The following is a 27,458-nucleotide window of genomic DNA, read 5'->3' as shown; positions in this document are numbered from 1 at the left end:
TTATTTTGTTTGATGTCGCATGCTTGGTTTTAATTACTTTTGATGCATCATGCTCACAACTTACAACTCATGTTTTATGAAATCTACTTTGGCAAAGAATAGAGTTGTTGTTTCTTTTGTTTTGAGTTATAAATGTCTAGGATTAATTTATGAACCCCATGAACATGAAACGCAGTAGAATCCCGAGTCTCAGTAAGTTCTTCATCCCGTGACATATTTTGTATATAATTTCTTATTTTTCGTATTTTTATATTTAATCCTAGAATCAATTCAACAAAGTCCGAGTGAACGACAACTCTATTTACCACTATCTAAAATTCGATCAAATTTTTGGCGCCGCCGACGCGGATTTGTTTTTAGGTTTTATTTTATTTGTTCTTTTTTACGCGTTTTGGTATTTTTGTTTGCTTTCAGATTTGGAGCTAAGCTAAAGGAAAAGAGAAAGTGCTGAAATGAAAGGAAAATCCCAAAAAGGAAAGAAAAGAGAAATCCAAAAGGAGTAAAGAAGAAGATTTTGTAAATAATTTTATTTTTATTTTTTTAGAAACTGTAATTAAGGTTTTTATTTTTGTAATATTTTATTTTTGGACATTTTTTCTTCTTCTTTTCTTTTGGACATTGAACATTGGACTTTATTTTTAAAACCCTACGGAAGGGTAGTTTTAAATAAACTGTTTGCAGAGAAGGACGGCGATTACGATATCTCCTCGGCCCCTCGGGTTCGTACATGACATAGGAGTCGTGGTCCGAATTGACTTCAACGGTTCATCCCCCGTCTGGATCGGGAGGTAAGAATTCTAAACACCCGCGAATCCTCTGTCAGCGGGTTTACTGGATGATTTCGTATGCATATAAGTTGAGGACTTGAAAACGGCTGCTTTAATTTCCTAGTAAAGGGCAAGGACTGGCCATACAAGATAAAGGTTCGGATTTCATCAACGTTCTCTTCTTGGCCGCCTTAGGAAAACGACACCAAACGCGAACCTAATCCTAAAATTTTGACTAGAACGAGACCGATAGGGTAACGAGCTTAACAGGAAAGTCATTCGAAAAATATTGGTTACTCTTTTAAGCATACTTCGAAGTTCTTGACGATTTCTGTAAGTTGAATGTGTGACTGCGCCACCTTGTAATACCGGTGAGGCCTTGGGTATCAAAGCTCCACCGAGCTTCACTCGCCTCTATTCAACTTACTTTAACTCGGATTGATTCCAGAGGGGTTTGCTTAAATTTTAAGGAATTCTGTTTCGAAGGATTAGAAGCTGGTCTAGAAACAATCTAAGTGGAGCCATCATGCTTTTTGTTTGCTAGAAATCAGTAGGTTTGTTGTGGTGGAGTCAGCCTTGTTTGTGTTTGCATAGAACATCCCTTCCGTTTTAGGACTTTTCTTTTTGATTTTGTTTTTCTAGTGTATGCCCAAAGTTTTTAAACGGGCTTGGAAAAGAAACACTCTAGGTCGTTTGATTAGTGAAAAACCTAGTAGTTCTTCTTGTGAAGACGGGGAGCTCGAAGAGTCTTCTTTTGAGAGCCCCGTTTTTGGAAACTTCAGTTTTGAGAATCTGTCTCTTTGTGAGGAAAGTACCCCTAGTACTCCTAGTCCTTTGGTAGTGCCAGAAATGGCAACTTTGAAAGCTTTGCTAAACCCAACTAGGACCTCTCGTCCGTCTTGTATCAAGTTAGCTGAAACGGAGGCAAATTATGAACTGAAACCTGGGACTTTACAGATGCTCCCAATGTTTTTAGGGAAGGAGAATGAGAACCCCTATTTTCATGTTAGGGAATTTGAGGAAGTTTGTAGTACTCTGAAAATTAAAAACCTAAGTGATTATGCGTTGAAACTTAGATTATTCCCCTTTTCCTTAAAAGATAAAGCCAAATCTTGGCTGTATAGTTTGGACTCTGAGTCAATTGAAACCTATGACCAACTTACTTCTGCCTTTATACATAAGTTTTTCCCAAGGCATAAAACATCGTCTATTAGGACACAAATATGTACTTTTGCCCAACAAGAGGGAGAATCTATATATAGGTACTTAGAAAGGTTCAATGACTTGATATCTCAATGTCCTCATAATGGTTTGGAGAAGGTTAGGTTAGTTCAGATCCTCTACGAGGGTTTAGATTATTCAACAACCATAGTTGAGTCATTATGCACAGGTGGGTTTGAGAATAAAACTGTTGATGAAGCAATGACATTTTTGAATGAAATCGTCGATAAGACCCAACAATGGGAAAATAGTATGGAACCCCAGAAAACAATTCTTATAAGTAGAGGAAATGTTAATAGGGTAGAAGGATCTTATGAGTCAGATGCCAAAATAACAGCTATATACAAAAGGTTAGAAGCCTTAGAATTAGGTCATTCTAGTGGTAGTAGTGGAAGAAATGAGCCTTTTTAGGAAGGCCATGCTGTTGAAGAGCAAGTCAATGCTCTTTATAACAACACTAGGTTTGATAACTAACAGAAGTTGGACCCATATTCAGAAACCTATAACCCTGGATGGAGAAACCATCCAAACCTTTCTTGGTCCAAGGGCCAGAATCAAGGTCAGTCTAGTAATGCTCAGGTTCCCCCAGGATTTGGCTATACTAAGAATCCTTCAGCTCCGGCACAGTTTCAGAACCCTTCGGATAAGAAGATTATGAGTTTAGAAGAGTCTCTTGCTTTGTTAACTCGTAACACTGTGCAGTTTCAGCAATCTGTTGCTCAAGGTTTAGAAGAAAATAAGAGAATATGTCAGGCTAACTCTCAGGTTATTTCCGAGTTGAAAACCCAGGTTAGTCAGATAAATGAGACATTGAGAGAAAAAGGAAAGTTTCCTAGTCAACCACAACCCAACCCTAGGGGAGTCCATCAAGTATCTTTAGCTGGTGAGAAATCATCAAACCATGTGAACTCGATAACAACCCTTAGGAGTGGTAAAACGGTAGACAATAAGGTAGCCATGCCTAGTGGACATACTGTAGTTCCACCTTCTACTTCCTAAGAGGAGCTCATAGATGAGGAAACTGAAACAGTCCCTAAGGATTCCCAAGAACTTCCTGATAGGTCTACCTTTGTGCCTAGAGCCCCATATCCACCTTTGTTAGCCCCAACAAAGAAGGAGTCGACTTTCAACGAGATAATGGAAACATTTAAGCAGGTGAACATCAACATTCCGCTATTAGAAGCAATTAGGAAGATGCCTGCTTATGCCAAGTTCCTTAAAGAACTTTGTACACAAAAGTATAAGCTTAATGTCCATAAGAAAGATTTTTTAGCTGGTCAGGTAAGTTCCATTCTTCTGAACCAAACACCCCCTAAGTATAAGGATCCTGGATGCCCCACCATATGTTGTGCGATTGGTAATCACATGGTCGATAAAGCTTTACTTGACTTAGGAGCTAGTGTTAACTTACTCCCTATCATGTATACACCCAGCTAGGTTTTGGTAAGTTGAAACCGACTAAAATGACACTACAATTAGCTGATAGGTCTGTCAAAGTCCCTCGTGGTGTCATAGAGGATGTTCTGATTGAGGTTGATAAGTTTATTTATTTTGTGGATTTCGTTGTTCTAGACACTCAGCCTGTTCAGGACCCAAGTCGTCAAATCCCAGTGATTTTAGGTCGCCCATTTTTATCCACAGCTAACGCTGTCATCAACTGTAGGACTGGGCTTATGAACATATCCTTTGGTAATATGACCACTGAAATAAATGTCTTTAATGTTACTAGATAACCTTCTGAGAATGATGATTTAGAAGAAGTGAATATGATTAGAACTTTAGTTCAGGATTTGGCTCAGGATAATTGGCTTGACACTTTACTGGTATATTCTTTAGATGATTTTTAGGAAACCATTCTATTATATTAGATATGTGATCAATCTTTAGAAGAAGCTCTTGAGTATTTTAAAGATTCTATGGACCCAGAAATTCAGGCAATAGTTTTAGGTTTTTCTGAGAAAAATGATGACCCTAAGTTTGGGGGTAGAGAACTAGAATAATCTCTTGAGTATTTTAAGGACTCTGAAGATCCGGAAATTCAAGAAATAGTTAGAGGTTTGTCTGTGAACCCTAAGTTCGGAGGTAGTGATGGTTATTGTGATTGTATCGTATCCCTAATTAGAGTCCCTAACTTGGGACTCGAGCCTTGTACATCTGAGATTTTACTTGAGTCTTTTCAGACTCCGCAACCTGATCCTCCTGATACTGTCCAGGAGGTAACCCAGGTATTAGAGACCCGTTTTTCGGATGAATCTATTTATCGAGACACACATATGAAGTTCAATTACGCCCCGCGGATAAACCCAGTTGTCTTGACAGAAACCTTAGATGAGGACGTGCTCCTTCTTTTCATTTTTCTGAATCAATGCAGTTGTCTCATACTGGTGTCAGCTCTATTTTTGTCTTATGGACCCACAATTGTTTCGACTATTGATATATGACTTTGGAAGGTGACAATCCTTTTTGGGGTATTTGATGTCTAGCTAAAGACTTTAAATTTAGCATTTCCTGGGAGGTACTCATGTTTACGGTAATATCCTTCCTTATTTCTTTTTCCATCCATCAAGTGGTAACAGTTTCTTATTGTTCATGCTTTTAATTTCATCTTTAGAACATTGAGGACAATGTCAGATTTAAGTTTGGGGGTGGGGAAGAAACTTTTTGTTAGCTCTTAGCTACAACAAATAAACTCCAGAGCCTATAAATTTATGTTTATTAAGGTTGGCACTAACCAATCTAGGTGGATGGGAACATCTTGGTTGTAGGAGTTGAGGAACCAATCTGATTAGATGGAAACATCTAAAGAGTCTATTCATAAAAGCACAGAGCTCAGGTGTTAGAATTAAAAAAAATATGGTAGTTTCGCCATATCTCGTTGAATCCTAATCCTTCTGTTTTTATTTTTTAAGTGATTTGGTGGGGCACACGATTCAAGTTGTTACCTTTTCTAGGGTGGAATAGATTGATTGAGATACCAAAAAAAAAAGAGACCAGACCATTAGACCAGCCGGAATAAATTCAATAAAGTCGACTACTGGTGCCCTTGTATATGCCAGTTGTGTTGACCTAGAGTTAGGTTTATCGACCACTGGTCCCCTTGTATATGCCAGATGTGTTGATATTAGTCAGACCGGTATCTCAGTCCATTAGGATAGGTTCACCTTGGCAGAGGCCTTCAGACAGATATGGGAAACACCGTTCACTTTTAACCATCTCTTTATCCATCTTCTTAATCTTTCCATATGATTGGTTGACTCCGGTTATGATGTCTAGAAACTATCTGAGTAGAGCTCTGTCACTTATATATGAATTATAGTATGCTGAGTGCAAACTCATGTACAACAATTGGAAATTCGCATCAGGGTACTTCCTCCTATAGTCAATGCTTGTATGCCAACCAAGGAGATTCTTTAGTGCCTTCCAAGGTTCTGCGTAGATAGCTAGGGTCTGGAGTAATGGTTTTGTGGGTGCACCTCTGGTAAACCCTCCAGAGACAACACTCCGCCGCTAGGGCCACCTAGCGGTTTAACGGCTTGTTGCACGTGCTAAGTGTAGTCATTTTTATTTTTCTAGATTAGATTTGCTCGAGGACTAGCAAATAATAAGTTTGGGGGTATTTGATAGACACATTTTTGTGACCGAATTGTCCTCAATTTTCAGTATTGTTGGTACTCGATTTTCTACTTATTATGGTGTTTTATGTGTTTGTAGGTATTTTTGGAAAATAAACATTTTTGGAAAATTCGGCTCGAAAAGTTGGTATAGGCACCCGGAGGACACATGTTATTCGGACTCTCAGTTTTGGATAAAGGGCACCCCAGGGAGCCAACTGCTAATCGCACCCCATTACTGGTTAAGGGGGCTCCATCTTCTTCCTTGATTTGAAAAGAAAAATTGGCGGGAAATTTGGTTTCAACGGTAAATGATTTATTATCTTTAAGATAAGAATATCTTCTTGCCTTACAAACATGAAGTTTTGAAGAAAAAGGAAGTTATCTTGTATTAAACAAGAAAGATATCCTTAGAAGATTTTATCTTGGATTTTATTCTGCGAATTAAAGAAGATATGTGTTTAGTAAAGACATATATAGAATAAAGAGAAGGAAAAATTCTTGAAGATATTTTTAATTAAAAAGAAGAGTATTTTGGAGTTATGGAAGAATATATTTGAGTGATGTATATTTGTGTGTATAAATAGATAGCTAGAGAGCACATTTGGGGAGAGTTTTTTGGAGAGAAAAGAAAAACCCGGTTTTAATTATTTCTCACCTTTTCCATCATTTGTAAACACCTTTTTGAGCAATGAAAAATTCCTTTGAGTGTGTTTTCACCATACGGAGCTAGACCCATCACTGGGACGACGGAGGAGGCTGTGTTTCGTTCATGTGGTAATTAAAATAATTCTTTTATAACTATTTGCATAGAATTTAATTGTTTTATGATTTCTATTGATTATTTGTTATTTTGTTTGATGTCGCATGCTTGGTTTTAATTACTTTTGATGCGTCATGCTCACAACTTACAACTAATGTTTTATGAAATCTACTTTGGCAAAGAATAGAGTTATTGTTTCTTTTGTTTTGAGTTATAAATGTCTAGGATTAATTTATGAACCCCATGAACATGAAAATCAGTGGAATCCCGAGTCCCAATAAATTCTTCATCCCGTGACATATTTTGTATATAATTTCTTATTTTTAGTATTTTTATATTTAATCCTAGAATCAATTCAACAAAGTCCGAGTGAACGACAACTCTATTTACCACTATCTAAAATTCGATCACGCTACCGGGGACTCGATAGCGGTGTAGCTGAAGTTTCCGTCCTTACCTCATTGATTTTTAACATAACCCTGTATATATGTGTTTAGATTTTTCGGCTTCATGTTGTTAGTATAGTTTGTTTGTCTTCTGTTGTATTCTTTTATGTCGTTATAGTATAACTTAGAAGTTAATCCATCTGTTATATAGCTTGCATCATTGTATGTTATGCATCTTATTCTAGTTAAAAGCTTTCAGTCATTTTAATCTGTAGCTTTCTGGTTTATGTAACATCATGTCACATCTCTTTTTTATTATTTAGATCTAGCTGTAATCAATCTCATCCATAGTTGGTAGCACCTTGTAGTTTGGATTGTGAATCTGTTAAGTTTTTTTTTTCCCTATAGTATTTTACCATCTGTGAATATCCATCTTTAATCATATAGGATTCTGTAGGATTGAAATGTTTAGCTGTTCATTAACAATACGTGTTACATAGTTGTTGTTTTAGTTTAAAAATTTGTTGTAGTACTGTGTTAGCATACGTTAGATTTAGGTTAGAGAATATATAGCTTTTTCACGCATAATCTAGTAGTCATCATCTGCATCTTAGCTTTGTTACATTAGCTGTAGCTTTTAATTTCAGTTATCCCATTTCTGTCATCTAGTCAAACTTTTCATTATTGTCTTGTATCATACCATCACTGCGAGTCGAATCCAGTTGAGTCGGTATCTAGTTGCATGTTGTGACCTAGTTTGTATATATATTTTCAATTGTTTTTAACTTTTTCAGCTTTTAGGATGTTACCCTTTGTATTTTTCAGCAGTTGCATCTAAACACGTTTTGAATCTGTAACATCCCTTTCCCTTTTATTGTTTCAGTAGTTGTGAATATTCTAGTGTAATTTAGATTTTGTAGCTTTTCATGAAATTTGCATATGTGAAGTTAAGCATTGGAGTAAGTAATTGTAATCATCTAGTTAATCACTAGTTTACAAGTTCTCACCCCCTGTGACATATCAATCCAAGCATTCTGCATCTCATTTGTTTTCTTTTTCAATTTGAAACTGTCCGTACATAGCACTTTAGTTTTTGGATTAGTGTTTAGCTGTCTACATAGATTTTTGGTTTTTGGTTTTGGTGCTTGCTGTGGATTTACATAGTTGATTTTGTTGGGATCCGTATGTAAATATTTGGTTTTACATTTGATAATTTTTTTTTTGTTAATACTGATTTGCTCTTCTAGTTTAGATTGTAATCTTGCTTATATTTTGTAATTTCACCATTCTTAGCTTAGCTTAGCCCATTTCGATCTGTAGCTTTCATTTAGTCTTTTCTGTACATAATTACACCTTGTCATTTTGTGTGAGATTTTTTATTTTTTCTTATTGCTTTACATTTCTAGGTACTAATTTTCTTCTTCAGATTATTAGGTGCTCAACAAACGGGTGTCAAAGCCGAAGAAGAGGAATAAAAAGTCAGGTTAGTGATGCCTACCCTTGGTCGCATAGAAAAGGTACGGTTCTCTAAAACAACAACTGGAATGATATATTTGTTTGCATGTGATCATTGGCCTGTAAACTAATGTGTTTGTGGATGCATGCTAAAACATGTTGACACCTATTTGTCTTGATTGATTGTCATTGTCATCATCACTTAACATACAATTCTTTGAGTTGGGCATTAATGTCGTAGAATTTGATTAACATGTTGAGGCTGTGATAGCATTCTCGTGACCCAACTGATCAACTTGTTAGGATTAACCGAGATAGCCTATTTGACACATTCTGTTTCCAGTTGTTGATACACCTATCCAAGTTGAGACAACCGTTGATGTTATGAATCGACCATGTACTCTCCATGAGCATATGCATCCCACGAGAACAAGTAAGTTCTCATGTATTGTCTTGCCCCAGAATGATAGCCCATTTGAATTGAGTGTAGATATGATACAAATGCTTCCAATATATCGAGGGATTGAATCTGAAAACCCCTATCTGAAAAAGCGGGGGTCTAACAACACCACCCAATATTTCACTTAGCAATCTGTATGGACTAACTCCGAAACATTTTATAGAGAATCAACTAGACAGTCAGACTCAATCTAGGTAAAATTATCTCAAGGAGTTAATATCTCAATCTCTCAATTTGATCTTTACTCAAGCAAATAGAAATCTGCGAGTCTTTATCAAAGAGAGATGAACTTGGACGGTACCAAAGACCAATATCCGAGGATTAATCAATATCAATTAACAACCGTTAGGTCGGACTATCCAATTGATTGATCTAACACACAACATGTATTATTTCTATTATATAAACAAATATAATGCGGAAAAGAAATAACACAGACACCAGAAGTTTTGTTAACGAGGAAACCTCAAATGCAGAAAAACCCCCGAACCTACTCCAGATTGAATACACACTGTATTAAGCCGCTACAGACACTAGCCTACTCCAATCTAACTTCGGACTGGACTGTAGTTGAACCCCAATCATTCTCCCACTGATCCAAGGTACAGTTGCACCCCTACGCCTCTGATCCCAGTAGGATACTATGCACTTGATTACCTTAGCTGATATCACCCACAACTAAGAGTTGCTACGACCCAAAATCGCAGGCTTTAACAATAAACAAATCTGTCTCACACAGACAAGTCTATCAAAGGATAAATCTGTCTCCCAAAGAAAAACCCTAAAGTTTTTGTTTCGTCTTTTGATATATAATTAAGGTGAACAGAAACCAATTGATAATTCGGTCTTATATTCCCGAAGAACAGCCTAGATTAATCAATCACCTCACAACAATCTTAATCGTATGGTAGCGAACCAAGACGTCGTGGAATCACAAACGATGAGACGAAGATGTTTGTGATTACTTTTATATCTTGCCTATCGGAGAACTCTCACGATCTCAATCCAATCAATCTGATTGTACTCGTACGATAGAAGATGCAAGATCATATCACATAACTACGATAAAAGTAGTATCGGTCTGGCTTCACAATCCCAATGAAGTCTTTAAGTCGTTAACCTGGTTTTAGAAGAAGATAACCAAAGATTAAAGGAGAATCGACTCTAGCTTACAAACTAGTATCACATGGACGTGTGGGGATTAGTTTGTAGATTTTCTAGATGTTCCCTTATATAATCTTTCAAATCAGGGTTTTTCCTTGCTCAAAAAGCAAACGTTGTCCACCGTTAGACGAAAACCTGATTTAGATTTAAGTTAATGCATCTCAACCGCTAGATCGAAATCTTAGCTTGTCATACACAAATGAACTGCACGCTTCTAGGTTTGTTAACCGTACCCAAACTTGTACATTGTTGGTTCAATAATAGTCAACCAAAAGGTTAGCTATTCGAGCATTTCATACCAACCATTTTCTTCTTCACCATAACTAGTTCAAATGACTCACATGAACTACTTAGAGAGTTGTTCAGTTGCAAGGAAATCTCATGTACTACACAAGAAACAATTGAAGCAAAGATGATTCGATTCACATGAATCGGTTCATGAACTTTATAGCCACAGTTTGCAAAAGAATTCCTTAGTCTTTATGAGTTAAGTTCAGAAATAATCTTTAGATATATAACCTATAGAAGTTCGCAGACTAGGTTCGCGGACTTGAAGTACTGGAAAGAGTTTCCAAACTCCAGCAGAAATTCTCAGGTTCGAGAGCTTTCCTGGTTCGCGGACTGGGTTCGCAGACTTGGCTCATGCAACATAGTTTGATAACTCAGCAGAAATTCTCGGGTTTGAGAACTTCGGCAGTTCGCGGACTGAGTTCGCGCACTTGGATATTAGCCGATTTCCAGCATGGGACTTATGCACATATGTGTTTCCACAATGTACTTATGTCCACTATGGTTATGTAATATAAACTCTCATTCCAATCATTGAAACATTCTTAGAGGACGTTATATAGTTGCTACACTATTTCTCGTCAAAGCAATTTTCAAGATGATCGAAACATACATGACTTGCGTCACTAGGTAAAGAAAAACATGGTCGAAGCGAAACGCTTACCAACACATATTTCGAGATACAGATAGGAGAGGTATACTCGGCTCGAAATACCAAATGTGTATAATCTAAGTCTATATATATAGCATACGACTTTTGTCTCAAGAAGTAGGAGATAGAATAGATAGACTTTTGAGTGACAGATAAGTTCAAGTCTTCACATACCTTTTTGTCGATAAGTTCCACCGGTTCCTTGAGTAGTTCTTTCACTTGTATGATGAATCGCCATGAAGTCCTTGAGCTCAACTACACTTACTATCCTAGTCCGAGACTTAGCTATAATAGACTAGAAATCAAGACTTATAGTTTTGATCACTAACATTGACAAACATGCTTGAGATAGCAACGCATGCGAGTTTGACCGAGCAGAGCTCTAACAATCTCCCCTTTGTCAATTTTAGTGAAAAAACTATCAATACATATGGAATACGAAAAAGATAATGAAACTTTAGTGTCTTCTATTCCATAAGTCTAATCTTCAACATTCCTTGAAATCTTCGTCCTTCCAAGTACTCCAATGATCCCAAAGGTTGTAAGTTTAGCATCACCGTTGTTGAAGATCCGTAGCTATAACAATGAGAGAACTCGAGATTCTCGATCATCCTTATACAGTGTCATAGTATTATTACACGGTGTCAAAATCCAATTGTATCACAACTTGAACAATAATACTATGGTGATATGTATCACTCCCTCTTAGTCAATACTCCATCTCGATCATGGAAACCACTCCCCCTTACACAATGATCCGAAAACCATATGTATTTGTAGTGTGAACTACATATTAATTCTCCCCCTTTTTGTCAATAAAATTGGCAAAGGTACAAGAACGGGATCATAATGAAATTTCCACAAGAGACGTTTCATGACTAAAAGAAAAGACGCACATCATCTTAATTTAGATGTAATCATATAGCCGAAGCTAATAGCATTCATCAAGGAGTTTAAAGATACAAGATAACCCCTCTAAAATTCCACAGCCGCACATCCCTCAAGATATGACCATTAAGCACAGTTTCAAAAGAACTCTCCCCATTTGATGTCATTCCCAAGGGAACAACAAGAGCGACCTTAATTTCGAGAGAAAATAAGGATTTTTATTGGACACCGAAAACCATGATAAGTGATTTTCTATATCCAAAAAAAAAAACTCAATCAAATAAATCACAAGTAAACCCATGATTAATTTAATTGGAATATGCAATCAAATTAAACACACAAGGTGATCAACTTAATTGTTTATGCTCAACATAAGTAAACTTACGGAACATATGACTACCAAAACCATTAAAAAATGATTAGAATAGCCGTTCATATACTCAACACAAGAAAAATCTTATGGAATATATGAATGCTCAACTAGACTAATTACAAGAGAACCCATAATTAATCTAATTGGAATACAAACAACCAAACTAATCACGAAAGTAATCAATTTAATTGTCATTTGTTTTGCTCGACATAAGAGAACTTACGGAGCAAATAACTAAATAACCAAACGAGATGATTAATTTAGTTTACAAATGCTCAACATAACATACCTTACGAAACAACCAACCAAGCTAATTAAAAATAATCAACTTAGTCATATCGTGCTCAACATAAGACATATTACAGAGCCTCACAGTATTTCATAGGATATGAATCAAAGAAGATCAATACTGTGGAATACGCAAGGATCTACTCTATTTTCAATCATTATTTGCATAACAATAATAGACTTTATCCTTGTTCACAAAAGATTCTAACCTATCTTCCATCAAAGAGTTGACAATATAGGCTTAACTTTTGTGTTTGTCAAAAGTCTATTCATCCTTAAATCAATACATGAATACCAATCATGAACGACTTTACTTTTGATAAAACATGGGACAACATAGTTCACGGACGTAAACACACAAATCCAATAAACATTGCAATATAACAAACCAAAGATTAAATATTGCAAACCATCATCCTCCAAATATTTTTAGAATTTGAAAACACATAAACTTAAAAAATAATACAAGAAGATGAAAAATAATAGCTATGTGTAGTCACAATCATCGCTATTCAAAGCACTAGTTATTCTTCCAACTAAGCCAAACAGAAGACATACTAGTCAACAAAATAAAAACAAGCTAAAGAACATACCCCAGTGCAATTCTGACCACGAACTAAGAACACATGGTCGACTCATGATCCTCATGGAGTGTAGGGTTCTTGAGATTGTGATCAACAACTTTCTCTGTATCATCGGAAAGATGATTCTCTTTGCGAAGATCCTTGATTTGAGATTTTATGAGACCAAGGTCAGAGGTAACCTTTTCCAACTCAGTTTTTAACTTATCAAAATCTTTTAGAGTGTCAACGAGCTGCTATTTTGCTTCCCCAAAGTACTTAAGAAAGTCATGAACAACTTCAGCAGAGATCATATCATCCTTCTCAGCATCTTCATGAACATAGGCAAAGAAACATGAAGCATTAGGATGATCTTCTTCTACAAGCGTTCTTTTCCTCTTTGATTCAATAACAAAACTTTTGTCAAGGAATCCTTTTGCAAAACCACCATAGCAAGACGAGGAGGAAGACATTCTTGAAAAACCGAAATCCAACTTTGAGTATGCGTACGTGACTAACTCAAAGTGACAACTATTTAACCTTAGGGGAGGAAATCTAGTATTTAATAAAACCGTTGACTCGGGCCAGAACAGATATCCGTTCGAGTACAACTTTTAACCCATAAAGAAAAAAATAGCCCAACACGTTTGCGTACAACCAAACAAATCATTTAAACAGAAAATAATTTTATAGAGGTTGTATCAAGATCCAAGAGATGACAGGAAAAATAAATAGACAAAAGCTAATACTTTAAGTACCACAGGTCTGTAAACAACAATTTACCTATAGACGATAAGAAGATAGCTCAACATAACAGATGCAAATACAAAAAGTATACCTGCTTATTAACACATCTTATTCACAAGGATTTCTATGAGTAAGCTCTTTAAACCTTGTGATTAATTAGCACAAGTATGAATTATATGCTCATTAAGAGATTTGTGTTTATGATCAAATCTCTTTTTCCTCCTAAACCTAGAGAGGGATCCCTTTTCATGCGATAAGTTATCATAAAATTTATTATCATCAAAGTATGAGACATAGTTTGAATCCTTACTAGAAGAGTTTTGGTTTGAGGAAGACAACCTGTTGACGAATTCTTTATAATCTTCAATTACATTTTTTATATTATCTCGTATTTCATCAATTTTCTCCTTTCTTATGAACTTCCTTTCTTGTTAGGGACGGCGTTATCCTTAGAGACCATAACCCGATCTTCCTTTGGACGATGTTTATTAGGACGTCTGTTTTGAGTGTTCGAGGAGCTCACTGAACTGACTTTCCTGGTGACATACACAGGGTAAGTATGGAACCCGATTGGTTTAGTCATACGGATGTCAGTTACACCTTTAATAATTAAATTTAAGGTGTGTTGAAGATGAACAAAGGAGTTTTTCTTCAACCCATAGGATCCTTTTTGTTTAAAAGAACTCTTAGTCTCACATACAAGACATACTTTCTGATCATCTGAGTGATTAGAAAATGCAGTCGTCACAACATCGTTAGAAGATTTCTTCTCTCTATTCGATGTGCAGCATCCTTGAGTGATAGGAACTTTAGGCACATCTGTTTTTACTTCTGAGCATAAAACCACTTTAGTTGTGTCAGAAGTACTCGGCGTATTGGATTGCTTTGATCATCTTTGAATAGAGAGCTTACTCAAGCGATGTTCAATCTCTAAGGCATCCTTTTTGAGGCTAGCCTCAAGAGTCGTGCACGAAGACCGATCTTCAACATTACCTTTGGATTTGAAATCACTTATTACACCAAGAAGAGTATTGACATGGTGCTTCAACCAATTAAATCTATCATCTTGAATTCTAACAAGATTTAGAAACAATTCACTCTCTTTAGCTGAAACCCGTTCATCATCAGAAACGCTCATTTTTGAAGGGTAATCGGGATCACATATGTCGATGTTAGTCTGTCTAACCAGAACACATGGTTCGTCTATATTCGAGATTGAAATGGCTTTCTATTTAATAGAATTCGATGAGATAGACTTTTTATTTCTGGCGATGTATTTATCAGAGATAGTACTCTTGTCCATATAGTCAGATCGCTACAAACACAGACTTGTAAAATATTGAATGTGTTTGCCTGCTCTGATACCAATTGAAAAAGCGGGGGTCTAACAACACCACCAAATATTTCGCTTAGCAATCTGTATGGACCAACTCCGAAATACTTTATAGAGAATCAACTAGACAGTCAGACTCAATCTAGGTAAAAGTATCTCAAGGAATTAATATCTCAATCTCTCAATTTGATCTTTACTCAAGCAAATATAAATCTGCGAGTCTTTATCAAAGAGAGATGAACTTGGATGGTACCAAAGACCAATATCCAAGGATCAATCAATATCAATCAACAACCGTTAGGTCGGACTATCCAATTGATTGATCTAACACACAACCTGTATTATTTCTATTATATAAACAAATATAATGCGGAAAAGAAATAACACAGACACCGGAAGTTTTGTTAACGAGAAAACCGCAAATGCAGAAAAACCGAGGGACCTAGTCCAGATTGAATACACACTGTATTAAGCCGCTACAGACACTAGCCTACTCCAAGCTAACTTCGGACTGGACTGTAGTTGAACCCCAATCAAGCTCCCAATGATACAAGGTATAGTTGCACCCCTACGCCTCTGATCCCAGCAGGATACTACGCACTTGATTCCCTTAGCTGATCTCACCCACAACTAAGAGTTGCTACGACCCAAAATCGCAGGCTTTAACAATAAACAAATCTGTCTCACACAGACAAGTCTATCAAAGGATAAATATGTCTCCCATAGAAAAACCCTAAAGTTTTTGTTTCATCTTTTGATATGTAATCAAGGTTAACAGAAACCAATTGATAATCCGGTCTTATATTCCCGAAGAACAGCCTAGATTAATCAATCACCTCACAACAATCTTAATCATATGGTAGCGAAACAAGACGTCGTGGAATCACAAACGATGAGACGAAGATGTTCGTGATTACTTTTATATCTTGCCTGTCGGAAAACTCTCATGATCTCAAGCCAATCAATCTGATTGTACTCATACGATAGAAGATGCAAGATCATATCACACAACTACGATAAAAGTAGTATCAGTATGGCTTCACAATCCCAATGAAGTCTTTAAGTCATTAACCTGGTTTTAGAAGAAGAAAATTAAATGTTAAAGGAGAATCGACTCTAGCTTACAAACTAGTATCACATGGACGTGTGGGGATTAGTTTGTAGAGTTGCTACATGTCCCCTTATGTAGTCTTTCAAATCAGGGTTTCGCCTTGCTCACAAAGCAAACGCTGTCCACTGTTAGATGAAAACTTGATTTATATTCAAGCTAATATATCTCAACTATTAGATCAAAATCTTAGCTTGTCATACACAAATGAAATGCACGCTTCTAGGTTTATTAACCGTAACCAAACGTGTGCATTGTTGGTTCAATAATAGTCAACCAAAAGGTTAGCCATTCGAGTATTTCATACCAACCATTTTCTTCTCCACCATAACTAGTTCAAATGACTCACATGAACTAGTTAGAGAGTTGTTCAATTGAAAGGAAATCTCATGTACTAAACAAGACACAATTGAAGCAAATATGATTCGATTCACATGAATCGGTTCATGAACTTTATAGCCACGGTTTGAAAAAGCATTCCTTAGTCTTTCTGAGTTAAGTTCACAAATCATCTTTAGATATATAACCTATACAAGTTCGCAGACTAGGTTCGCGGACTTGAAGTACTGGAAAGAGTTTTCAAACTCCAGCAGAAATTCTCGGGTTTGAGAGCTTCATTGGTTTGCGGACTGGGTTCGCGGACTTGGCTCACGTAACATAGTTTGATAACTCAGCAGAAATTCTCTGGTTTGAGAACTTCGGCAGTTCGCGGACTGAGTTCTCGCACTTGGCTACTAGCCGATTTCCAGCATGGGACTTATGCACATATGTGTTTCCACAACATACTTATGTCCACTATGGTTATGTAATCTAAACTCTCATTCCAATCATTTAAACATTCTTAGAGGACGTTATATAGTTGTTATACTATTTCTCGTCAAAGCAATTTTCAAGATGATCGAAACATACATGACTTGCGTCACTAGGTAAAGAAAAACATGGTCGAAGCGAAACGCTTACCAACACATATTTCAAGATATAGATAGGCGAGGTATACTCGGCTCGAAATACCAAATGTGTATAATCTAAGTTTATATATATAAGATACGACTTTTGTCTCAGGAAGTAGGAGATAGAATAGATAGACTTTTGAGTGACAGATAAGTTCAAGTCTTCACATACTTTTTTGTCGAGAAGTTCCACCAATTCCTTGAGTAGTTCTTCCTCTTGTATGATGAATCTCCATGAAATCCTTGAGCTCAACTATACTTACTATCCTAGTCCGAGACTTAGCTATAATAGACTAGAAATCAAGACTTATAGTTTTGATCACTAACATTGAAAAACATGCTTGATATAGCAATGCATGTGAGTTTGACCGAGCAGTGTTCTAACACTATCATCACGTAAGAGAGTTTTAGCAAATCTATCGGACTATGCAATTTGAAAATATGTCCGAGGACTCTTTAAAGTTGCGTTTGTTTACATTTTATTTAAAAGAAAGGGCTAAATCATGGTTTTACAGTCTGAGACCACAGTCAATCACCACATGTGAGCAACTCACAACAATATTTTTCAAAAAGTTCTTTCCATATCATAGGACCATCAGTATTCGTCAAAGTATAAACTTTTTTGTCCAGTTAGATGGAGAGACACTTTTCCATATTTTTAAAGGTTCAATGATTTGTTGCTTGAGTGTCCTCACCATGGCTTTGAGAAGTGGAGGTTGGTCGGAATCCTTTACGAAGGATTAAACTTTAATTCTCGAGCCATGGTTGAGTCTTTGTGTAATGGTGAGTTCATTGATAAAACTATGGACGATGCATGGTCCTTTCTAGCTGAAGTTGCATAGAAAACCCATCAATGGGAATCCATTAGAGAAACTAGGACAGTATCACATGATACGGGTTGTCTTCATGAGATGGAGTCAGATTTTGACTCATATACAAACTTGGCATGTATAACTAGGAGAATTGAAGCTCTAGAGAGGTGTACAAATGAAAACTTTGCTGAAAATTTTGTTGCACTTATATCATGTGCCCAAACTGAATTCCATGTTTGTATCTCTTGTGATAAAACATGTTACATAATTTATAACTGCCTTGATTTGCATGCCACGAAGCATTCTATGGTGAGACCAGTTAATGCTTTCTATGAAACACAAAATACCTACTCACAGACTTGCAATCCAGGATGCATAAATCCCTGTTACAATGATGTTGATATTGAACTAAATTTTTAAAATAATGTGTCTAGACCTACTCATGCGATTGACATTGAATATGAACCTAATTTACAGGTAAACGAGTGGACTAGAGACGATATGGTTTTGAATAGGGAATTGCATCCTTGTTACGATGATGATGATGATGATGATAATGATTTAGTCTTAGAAGAGCATATTTTTTCTGAAAATATTCTTATGGAATCTTGTGTGTCTGAGACATTAGACTCTGTTGCTGTTTCTTCTGATTTTCTTATTCGTAACGCTGAATTGTTGGATGAAGTGGCTACTGAGTTAGGTATTGTGCAATTGAACTGTGAAAGAGAGCATGACACACAAATTGTGCCTGAGTTAGGAAATGTAGAATTGCCTGTTGACACTAATGATTTTATGCATGCAAATATATTTGATGTATCTGATTCCCTACCTACGTCAGAATGTGATGTTTCTTCTGATATTCCTATGCATGAGATGAAAATTTTGGATAATCATGATTCTGAACTGGGGCTTGTTGATTTGTGATATGAACGTGAGCATGTTGCATCACTTGTAGATGAATTACGGGATATTGATGTGATTGATAATGATGGTACTCTTGATCTCACACATGTGAACAACTTAGACATGCCCAACTTCCTGCTTTTGTCACAATCTGATGGTCTTGCAACCAACCTAGATGTTGTTTGTAAAAAAATTATAAAACCAACTCTTCTTAGAGTACCTAATCTAGGTATGGAATTATTTGCTTCTCAAGTCCTTTTGGACTATTTTTGCAGCTAAATATAGTATCTTTGAAGAGCCACAGTTAGAATGCATTGATGTTTCTCTGCCCGTCCCTAACAAAGTCCAATTTGAGCTAGACCTTGTGCATGATGTACCCTTGCAGTTGCGAGATTTTGTGTCCAAAAGCATATATGTAGAAAATTTCTGGTTTGGGGGTAACTCGTGTACATCTGCAGTTGCACTCTCATGTTGTGCATGTGTAAGACTGTCGATATCTCTGAATATATTCTTTTGGGTTGATCCTCAACTCTTTAGACTATTGATCTATGGTGAATCTCTCTTGTATTTTGCTTTGAGTCTGTTTGAGTCTTTGTACTTTGTATCCCTTTTTGGTTACTACTGTGGTACATATGTTTTGTGCTAATCCAATGCTACACTCAACTGATCTTTGATTGAATTACAACAGCTAATAAAAGAGTTCTTACTTGGGACGGTCATCGAAATCTGGTAATCTCTTTTCTTTTCTCCACTTAGCATGGTTCTCATGGTATGTTGCAGTTATAGTTTTGTTTATCTTTTGAAACATTGAGGACAATGTTCAGTTTAGGTGTGGAGGTGAAGAGTAGATATTTACGTGACTGTCACTGTGCTATATATTAGAAAGAACTCTGTCATTAAAAACAAAATAAAAAAGTTGTGTCATCTACCTTGATTTTGTGATACCTGTGCATATATGATATTTTAGGGTTCTTGATTTAAATGATAAGGTACTCCTAATTTCCAGCGCCATAACATATAAAGTTCGATTTATTTTATCTTTTTCTTGAAACCTTTTAAACATCTGATCTGAAAATACACTTGTGCAATCTATCAAGATTGCGTAGCGTTGTTTGCATAGTCTAGTAGACTGCCAACCACCCAGAATATCGATAAGACTTGATAACGATTCAAACTCCTAGATTTCAAAATAAAATAAAAAATCTAAGTGCTGGAAATAATGTGTGCTACTTTAAACTTGTGCCCTTGAAAGCTAACATTTCAAACTGTTGCATATCCAACTGTTGAGAATAGAACTTGAGATACAGTGTCACATTTCATGGGATTTGAGCTCATATTTTGTCCTAGAACTTTGTGGGTATGTTCTAAGCAAGCCCTCACGAGACTTCAACTTGTCCACTAGGGACACCTAGCGGTTTAAAAGGCTTATTGCGTTCGCTAAATGCAATCTAGAAACCAACGACAATGGTGTAGGTAGGATTTTCTTAGTTTTGTTTTACTCGAGGTCGAGCAAAAATTCAGGTTTGGGGGTGTGATCGGTGCCTAATAATGCATATTTCTAGATCATTTTGTCGTCTTTTATCACATATCGAGCGCTTTAATGTCTTATTTCAAGTCAAATTATGCATTTTGCGTGCCGGGTATCAATAATTCTTTTGTTGTAAAAATTGATTTTATGTGCTCATTTTGTAGGATTGATAAATATGGGGATTCATAAAGCGAGTCGGGGACTGAAGGTTGGAGTGGAAACTTTGGGTAGAGTGGAATTTGCCTGTGGACTTGAGGATCAATGCATATAAAAAATAAGATGGACCAGGTAATGGGCTTAATTTGTGTTTGGAAAACGAGGATACATACCTAAGCTAAGGGAAGCATCCAAACATGCTCTATGGAACTTTACCATCATCTTTTCCAAGGTCAGAAACAAGTTTTCTCAACTTTTCTTTCTCCCTTGAACCACCGACACTACCCTCTATCTTTGTCAACTGAAACCAAAAAGAAGCCTATATCTCTGTCAATCCCATCCCTAATCTAACCCTATTTCCCTAGATTTGTCTTCAATTGGTACCATTTCACATCAAGTTACCGTTGGAAACATGATTTGAAGAGGCATGGAGATAAATCAGAAGACGTTGTGAGATGTTTTTGAAGTCTGCTTTAGTGGTGAGTTCAGAGACATCAAATCCCTAAATTTTATAATGTATAATTGTTGATTATGGGGATTTTTATTTTGGGGAAACTTGTATAAATATGATTTTGAAGGCAAGCCCGGAGTAGCCGGTGCAACTTGCAGTAGTAAATTAGGTTTAATTTCATTTTCTATTAATGTTCTAAAAATCTCTGCTATGGTAGAGATGAAACTTCCTTTAATAATTAGAATTCCTCTTGTTTGATTTTACTTGCTCTTGTCCATGGAATTTTATTGAAAAACATGATTTGATTTCTGAATACTAGCAAATTACTTTCACCTTGTATGTCAAGCATCCATGGTAGTTAGAATAATCCTTTGCTTTGTATTCAAGCTTAGGTTAACTGATTTAGTTCAATTTTTATGACTATCTATGCCTTAATCAGATAGGTAATTCTAGGGATTGACATGGTTTGCTGAGATCAATTCATCATATTTGTGCAAGTGATTATATCACACCTTCAAGGTAGTTTGAGGCTAGAACTTCTATAGCTCATTGATTGAAGGGAGAGCTAGTATATCAAATTAGAGATTTCTATGCGTTTAGGAGGTGGATTCGAAGCCCTAGTATCCTAGTTATCTGCCTATTTAGAGTACTCTTTGCTTTTGAATTTGTTTATTGTTTTAAAACCCTGTTAATCATCTAGTCGTATCGACAACCAAGACCCTTGTTGTTACTCTCAGTTTAGAATTAGTTTTAGTAAGACTTTGGCTTCAATTTGCACCCACCTTGTCCGTGAGGATCGACCTGTACTTTCCCTGTGTTCCATATCGACACTATGCACTTGCAGTTTAATATTGTAGGTTTCTAGTCCTACCATCTATCACTCAGAAGTCTATTCTTTGTTTATATAATTAAAATATCACAGGTTGTGCCTAGTTCAATCACAGTTGATAAATACGACCTTGTTTGTTGGATATAACTTATTGACATTTGGGAATTGGTCTTTGGTAACGTCCAAGTTATTCTCAGATCAATCAATCTCACGGATTTCTATCTAGTTGATTTACTGATTGTATTGAGAAAGAGATAAAGCTCGTTGATCGCTCCGGCTATGATGTGGTCGGGCCACATACATTTTGTATGTGGCCCCTCTTTATTTTTTTTTGACACATATTTAACTAAAAAACCTGTTTTTCCAAAAAGATATGTAATAAAACTGTTTTTCAAATTTTTTTCTACTTTCTTTCTTGATTGGGTCTCACTTTTAAGTCGGTGTTCTCGGAATTATATTGGAGTTTAGTCTATACAGATTGCCGAACGAAATATTGAGTGTGGTTGTAGTACCCCGGCATTTTCAGTCCCAATCCGCTTTGAGTAAGAATATTAACGTTTCAATGATATGCTATTTTCAAGGCTCCATATGGGTAGGTTAACAACATGCTTTCTTAATCTCGTTGAATTGACAAAATTTATATCAAAATTCCTTTCCCTATCATCCTCCTTTAACACATCAATCAATAAGGCTAGAGTGAACAATCATTCATTTCACAAAGCTTCATTGGCTCTTCTGTACAAGAATATCGGCAGCTTCGTTACCCTTTTCTGTTTGTAAAGCCCACTTAGGCCTTCTCCAATACGAGATTTGTACCCATATATATATAAGAGAAAACTCATCTCCTACGGGTAGAGAATCCCGTAAACTCTATTCCATAGCCCACACATATATATATATATATATATATGAGGAAATTAACAGGGGAATAAGAGAATAAGTGAAGCTAGGTGAATGAAAGGTCTATAGGTGAAGCATAAATAAACCGATAGTTGTAGCAATCAATTGACTTATGAACCATTCACCGATCCACCTTATAATCTATCAAGCAATAGTCGACCGGTCAACGATTTTCGCTACACAAACAAAAGTACATCAAAATTGACGATTGTAATGGCTTGATTTGCCATTTCAAAAAATTTGAGATAAAAAATGACTTAATTTTAGGTTTGGATGAACTTCTTATTAATCGCCCCTAATTCTTTCAGGGTATCCCCTAAAAATGCCCGGTAAAATTACTGCTGCCTGGGATTTTAGGATCTTAAGGGAATATCCTTTTCCTCATTGGACATGATCATAGTTGGGTAAACGCTATAATAAAACCGAGCAATGCTTCTTCAGTTCTGCTTCAAAACAGAAAAATAGAGGGTAATTTAGACATTGAATAGTTAAATAACGAAACTCGACATTCTTTTTATTATTTTCTTCCTCTAAAAATGAGTGCGAGATTTTGACGTTAGTTTTAGAGCAGATCGGAAGTTTCTTTCTCGCCTTCAAACTCCAAAAACACCCAGACAGAAACATTCAGTCTCTCTCTAAAACCTAATTTTGGTTCTTCTCCGTAAAACCCAATTGAATCCAAACCCATAACGATTCCTGGTTGTTAAGTCAGATGACCTAATTCAGGTCAGCAAATTGACAGATCGGGTTTGTCAAATCTTGAGAATTTTAGTTGATTGAGGGGTGTTGTGATTGTGAAGAAGAAGAGTCATGTTCTATGGGACTATGGTATGGGATCCTTGGCTAATTGTATCTCAAATAATTTGTTTGCAATGCTTATACTATCTAACACTGGGTATATTAATGTCAATTCTTGTTGGGACTCGTGTATCACGGATGAGTCTTGTATATTTCTTTGATTACTCTACTCTTACTACATCAACGGTTACTGGATGGTGTGTAATTGTTGCATTCCTACTCAGCTCACTTGCCGGGTAAGAGATTACTTGTATCCATTTCCTTGCAATTTTGCGGTGTTTATTGAATGAGTTGGAATTCTGTGTAATTTGTTGAATTGTTGAGGTTTCATCGTAATTCTCCTAGTGGTAGCTTTTTTATGTTTTAGTGTATTATGTTTGTATACCGGGTATAACTTAAAAATTACTTGATGTTTTGATGCACTTTTTATGTCTAAGGGTGGCATTAAGTTATGGGCAATACTAGTAGGTTGATTTGGCTATGGGCAATTGTAGTATAAAGTATAAACCCCCATCCAAGTTTGCATTTGGCTACTTTTACTGTCTAATCCCCAATTGGTCGGTTCTACCTAGGGACTGCATTTAACGACATTAGGATAAGATAGTCCATGTCAGCAAAAGGGAGAAAAATAGAGAACATTGTGGTAGACTAGACTTAAAATTTACCATTAATCTGCACTAGTGTTTCCGAAGATTGAGATAAACTTGCTAGCCATGTTTTTTAGCATGACTGGAGAACTATTTTATAAGCGGTAGATTCTCTGTATGCGTACACAAGCATATACTCCTGGTCTAGGAAAGAGCCATCTAAAGTTAAGGAAATCAAACTATTAAAGGCTTATCTTCAGCCACAATGATGCGACATCTGACTTGAGCAAAGGTAACGGATTACTATACTCCTGTTCAAATAACGGATTACTTGATCGGAAACATCTTATGTACAATAATGCTGAGTCTGCTTCTAAGCCCTTAAAAATTTTGTTTCTGTTTCAAACCCGTGATTAAGTTGTCAATCCTTTTGGTTTGACTCAGAGGGTGAAGCTTCTGACCAGCTCTCACGGGGTGCAGCTTTACCATGTACAGTGAATCAATGAAATCTGACACTTGTTCACTGAAGTTGTCCTTAGAGAACTTGTTTTCGACATGAAATTTTTGGACTGCACGTATCGTGTATATCTGTTGGATTATAAATATGCAAGTACCTTATATTGGCTAAATGATTTAAGGCCATTGTCTTAAGATTTGATATAATTTTTAGCATAATGAAAAGACATGGGTTTCCTAGAACTTTTAAATTTCCACGCTATGTCTCTTTTGTTCTTTTGTAAGTTCATGGCTGAGTATATGTTATGATGAATATTTTTTTTACATGTAGGCTTTCCGTAACTAGCATGTGTGTCCCTTCTAGAATCTAATGGATTCCGACTTCTTGTATTTGCAGGGCTGGAATTATGCTTCATTTGGTCGAGAGAGCTAAAAAGTGCTTAGATTTCTCAGCGACTCTTTACATCATACACTTTTTTATATGCCTCGTATATGGAGGTTGGCCATCCTCCATTACTTGGTGGATCGTGAATGGTACTTGTCTCGGTTTGATGGCTTTGCTCGGTGAGTGGTTGTGTATAAAACGCGAGATGCGAGAAATTCCCATATCACGGCTTAGATCAAGTAAGTTTCATGCTCCTTTTATGATTGATAAGTGTCTCACTTTCTTATTGATGATCTAGTACTGTACCTCTATATCTACACTGATCCTTCCTAGGGGTATTCCAACTTATGTGGTGTTGGGCTAAGTATGCAAAAGAACAAATTTTTGGTACGCCCTGGCAAACATACTTATGTCACATTGTGTTCAAACAATTAAAGATCCTCTGTGTTGTTGCCTCGGAATTCAAAGCTTCCATAACTTCTGTTCTATAGGGTCTAGGGTTTAGAGAATTTTCATAGCGCATCATGTAGATTTTTGACTTAAAAGCTACTTTTTTTTTCCAAATGTTTTTTTGCTTCGATCAAGTGTAGTATATATGACTTATATTAATAGACTAAGAGATTCGGGTTAACTCATTTGAGTTTGCCCTGGACAGGGATATGCCTCTAAGGGTTTCCCTAACATCTAGCCTACCCGTTAATGCAAAAGGAGTAAATGGGATCTCAGTTCCATTAGAGTTGTTTACTGCTAGAAAAATTTAAAAAAAAAAAAAAAAAAACTGGAAATACATGAATCCAGTGTTGGAGATTACAGAATTTTTTTTCCTCAGCCAGGGAATCAGCTGAATTGCCTGATCTGTTGATGAAACCCAAAAAAGAGTTGCACTCTGGTAGAACTCTGGTTATAGGTTATAGAATTGCTAGGCATTCCCATTTAACTTTCTTGTTCTTATCTTTCATGTGTTTGATGACCTTTTGACAATCTCCTCGGATGTAGAGATTTTGAAGATTTGAATCCTTGGCCCATTCGGCTGTCAGTAATAGGGCTAAAGCTTCGGCTTCTTCTGGGATTCTGCGTGCATTGATCCTCCCCTAGCTTCCTTGCAATCTCCTGAATGATTTCTCACTAAAAACCCATAACCACAGTTAATATTTATCCAAGAAGCATCAAAATTAAGAACACAGTTTATAGGAGGTTTAATCCATTTTTGTTCCCTATATGTCCGGGGGTTCTTATGTTAGGATTAGTCTTAGCAATAGAACTTGCAATCTGTTTTTTAGACCAAAAGACCATGTGCCTTTGTATAGCCAAAGAGGTGTGTAAACTGGTTTCTTTTGTTTCCTTGAAGATCCTCTAACACCTTTCTTTGTAGATATACCAGCATATAGTTGCTGATATAACAAGAGCAATACCATCTTTATCCTTAGCAATCCACTGTCTGTAATGATCTAGAAACAAGTTTCCAGGAGAGGAAGAAAACCTGATAGTGGGGGAGGGAGGCAAAGACCAGACTGATCTAGCATAGTGACATTAAAAAAAAAAGGTGTAAGATATAGTATCATGTGTACTTAAAAAGATCAATTCTATTTGATTCATATCTCAGTACTGCAACACCAGAACTCCCAGTGCTTCGTTTTATATGATATCACCACACTACCACCAGTATCATGTTACTTAAAAACATATATTCTATTTGATTCATATCTCAGTACTGCAACACCAGAATTCCCACCGCTTCATTTTACATATGTTATTCAGTTTCATAATTGTACCACCAATGTTGCTTCATCTTAATTACATGATAACTACCACATCTATGCTTCTGTTGGAATTTTCTGTTATTGTTGCTCTTTTTTGAAGAAGTGTTCATTCCCTGCTTCCTAGTGCCCGCTTTGCTACAGTCATTTAGTTGGATATTCTGCTAGATTTAGTTCTCTTCGGAAACCCAGTTGTTAAATTACTCAAATTGTTTGCAACGCCATTTGATGCTGTAATAATTTATTCAAGCACTTATTTGAGATCCTTTTTATGCAGATGTTTGACTGAACAGACAAACTCAACAGGGTATGATAAATATGGTAAATTCACTTGGGGGTTGATAGTAGTAGCTTCATCATCACTTTGGAGAATTTTTTGGCCAAAGCTTGCGAGATACCACCCAGTTCGATATTAATGGTGAGAATGAATTTCTAAAGCCTTCCTTCCTAGTCAGATTTTACGTTTTCATCCTCTACGCCATATTCAAGAAAGTACACAACCACCATAGCAGTTATTTAGGAGATTTGAAGAGGGAAAAATAGGAAATCTATTTCAAAGGTTATGTAATTTTTATGAATTGCAGGGAAGTATCCCACGAAGTGTGGGAGTTTACTTTCGCTTTGTAAGCTTCTCTTTACAATTTATATCCCTGACAAATTTAGTTGATATGATATCGATTTTTTCATTCGTCGATATAATTGTTTGAACGAGTTATTGGTTAGGTTGGAGGGAAATATGCTGTGAAAAATATATGATGTCCAATCCTCCATATCCCTGTGGAACATATCGATTGATGTTAACAATGTCTTTTGCTTGCGGTGAAATGAATGATTTCCTGTTTTTTGCTTTGTCAATGTTTCTTCATTTTCAGTTTGGAAATG

General features: G+C 36.3%; 1 protein-coding gene across 1 annotated transcript; it reads left to right on the top strand.

Annotated features, from left to right (window-relative positions):
- The first annotated feature begins 23,060 nt into the window (after positions 1-23,060).
- On the top strand, positions 23,061-27,396 carry LOC113303684 (protein SYS1 homolog). Its single transcript, XM_026552742.1, has 3 exons — positions 23,061-23,627; positions 24,832-25,058; positions 26,854-27,396. The coding sequence occupies exons 1-3, from the start codon at positions 23,404-23,406 to the stop codon at positions 26,859-26,861; spliced, it is 459 nt and encodes a 152-aa protein (XP_026408527.1). The 5' UTR covers positions 23,061-23,403; the 3' UTR covers positions 26,862-27,396.
- Positions 27,397-27,458: the final 62 nt, after the last annotated feature.

The sequence above is a fragment of the Papaver somniferum genome, chromosome 8, assembly GCF_003573695.1.
Source record: "Papaver somniferum cultivar HN1 chromosome 8, ASM357369v1, whole genome shotgun sequence".
NCBI lineage: Eukaryota > Viridiplantae > Streptophyta > Magnoliopsida > Ranunculales > Papaveraceae > Papaver > Papaver somniferum.
The sequence above is the reverse complement of the archived record's forward strand: the minus strand, read 5'-3'. Positions and strand labels throughout refer to the sequence as shown.

Bases quoted from the DNA above. Each gene is read 5' to 3' on its own strand.
- LOC113303684 (XM_026552742.1), top strand. From the start codon at position 23,404: ATGTTCTATGGGACTATGGTATGGGATCCTTGGCTAATTGTATCTCAA. The intron at 23,628-24,831 runs GTAAGAGATTAC...TTGTATTTGCAG, and splicing joins CTACTCAGCTCACTTGCCGG to GGCTGGAATTATGCTTCATT.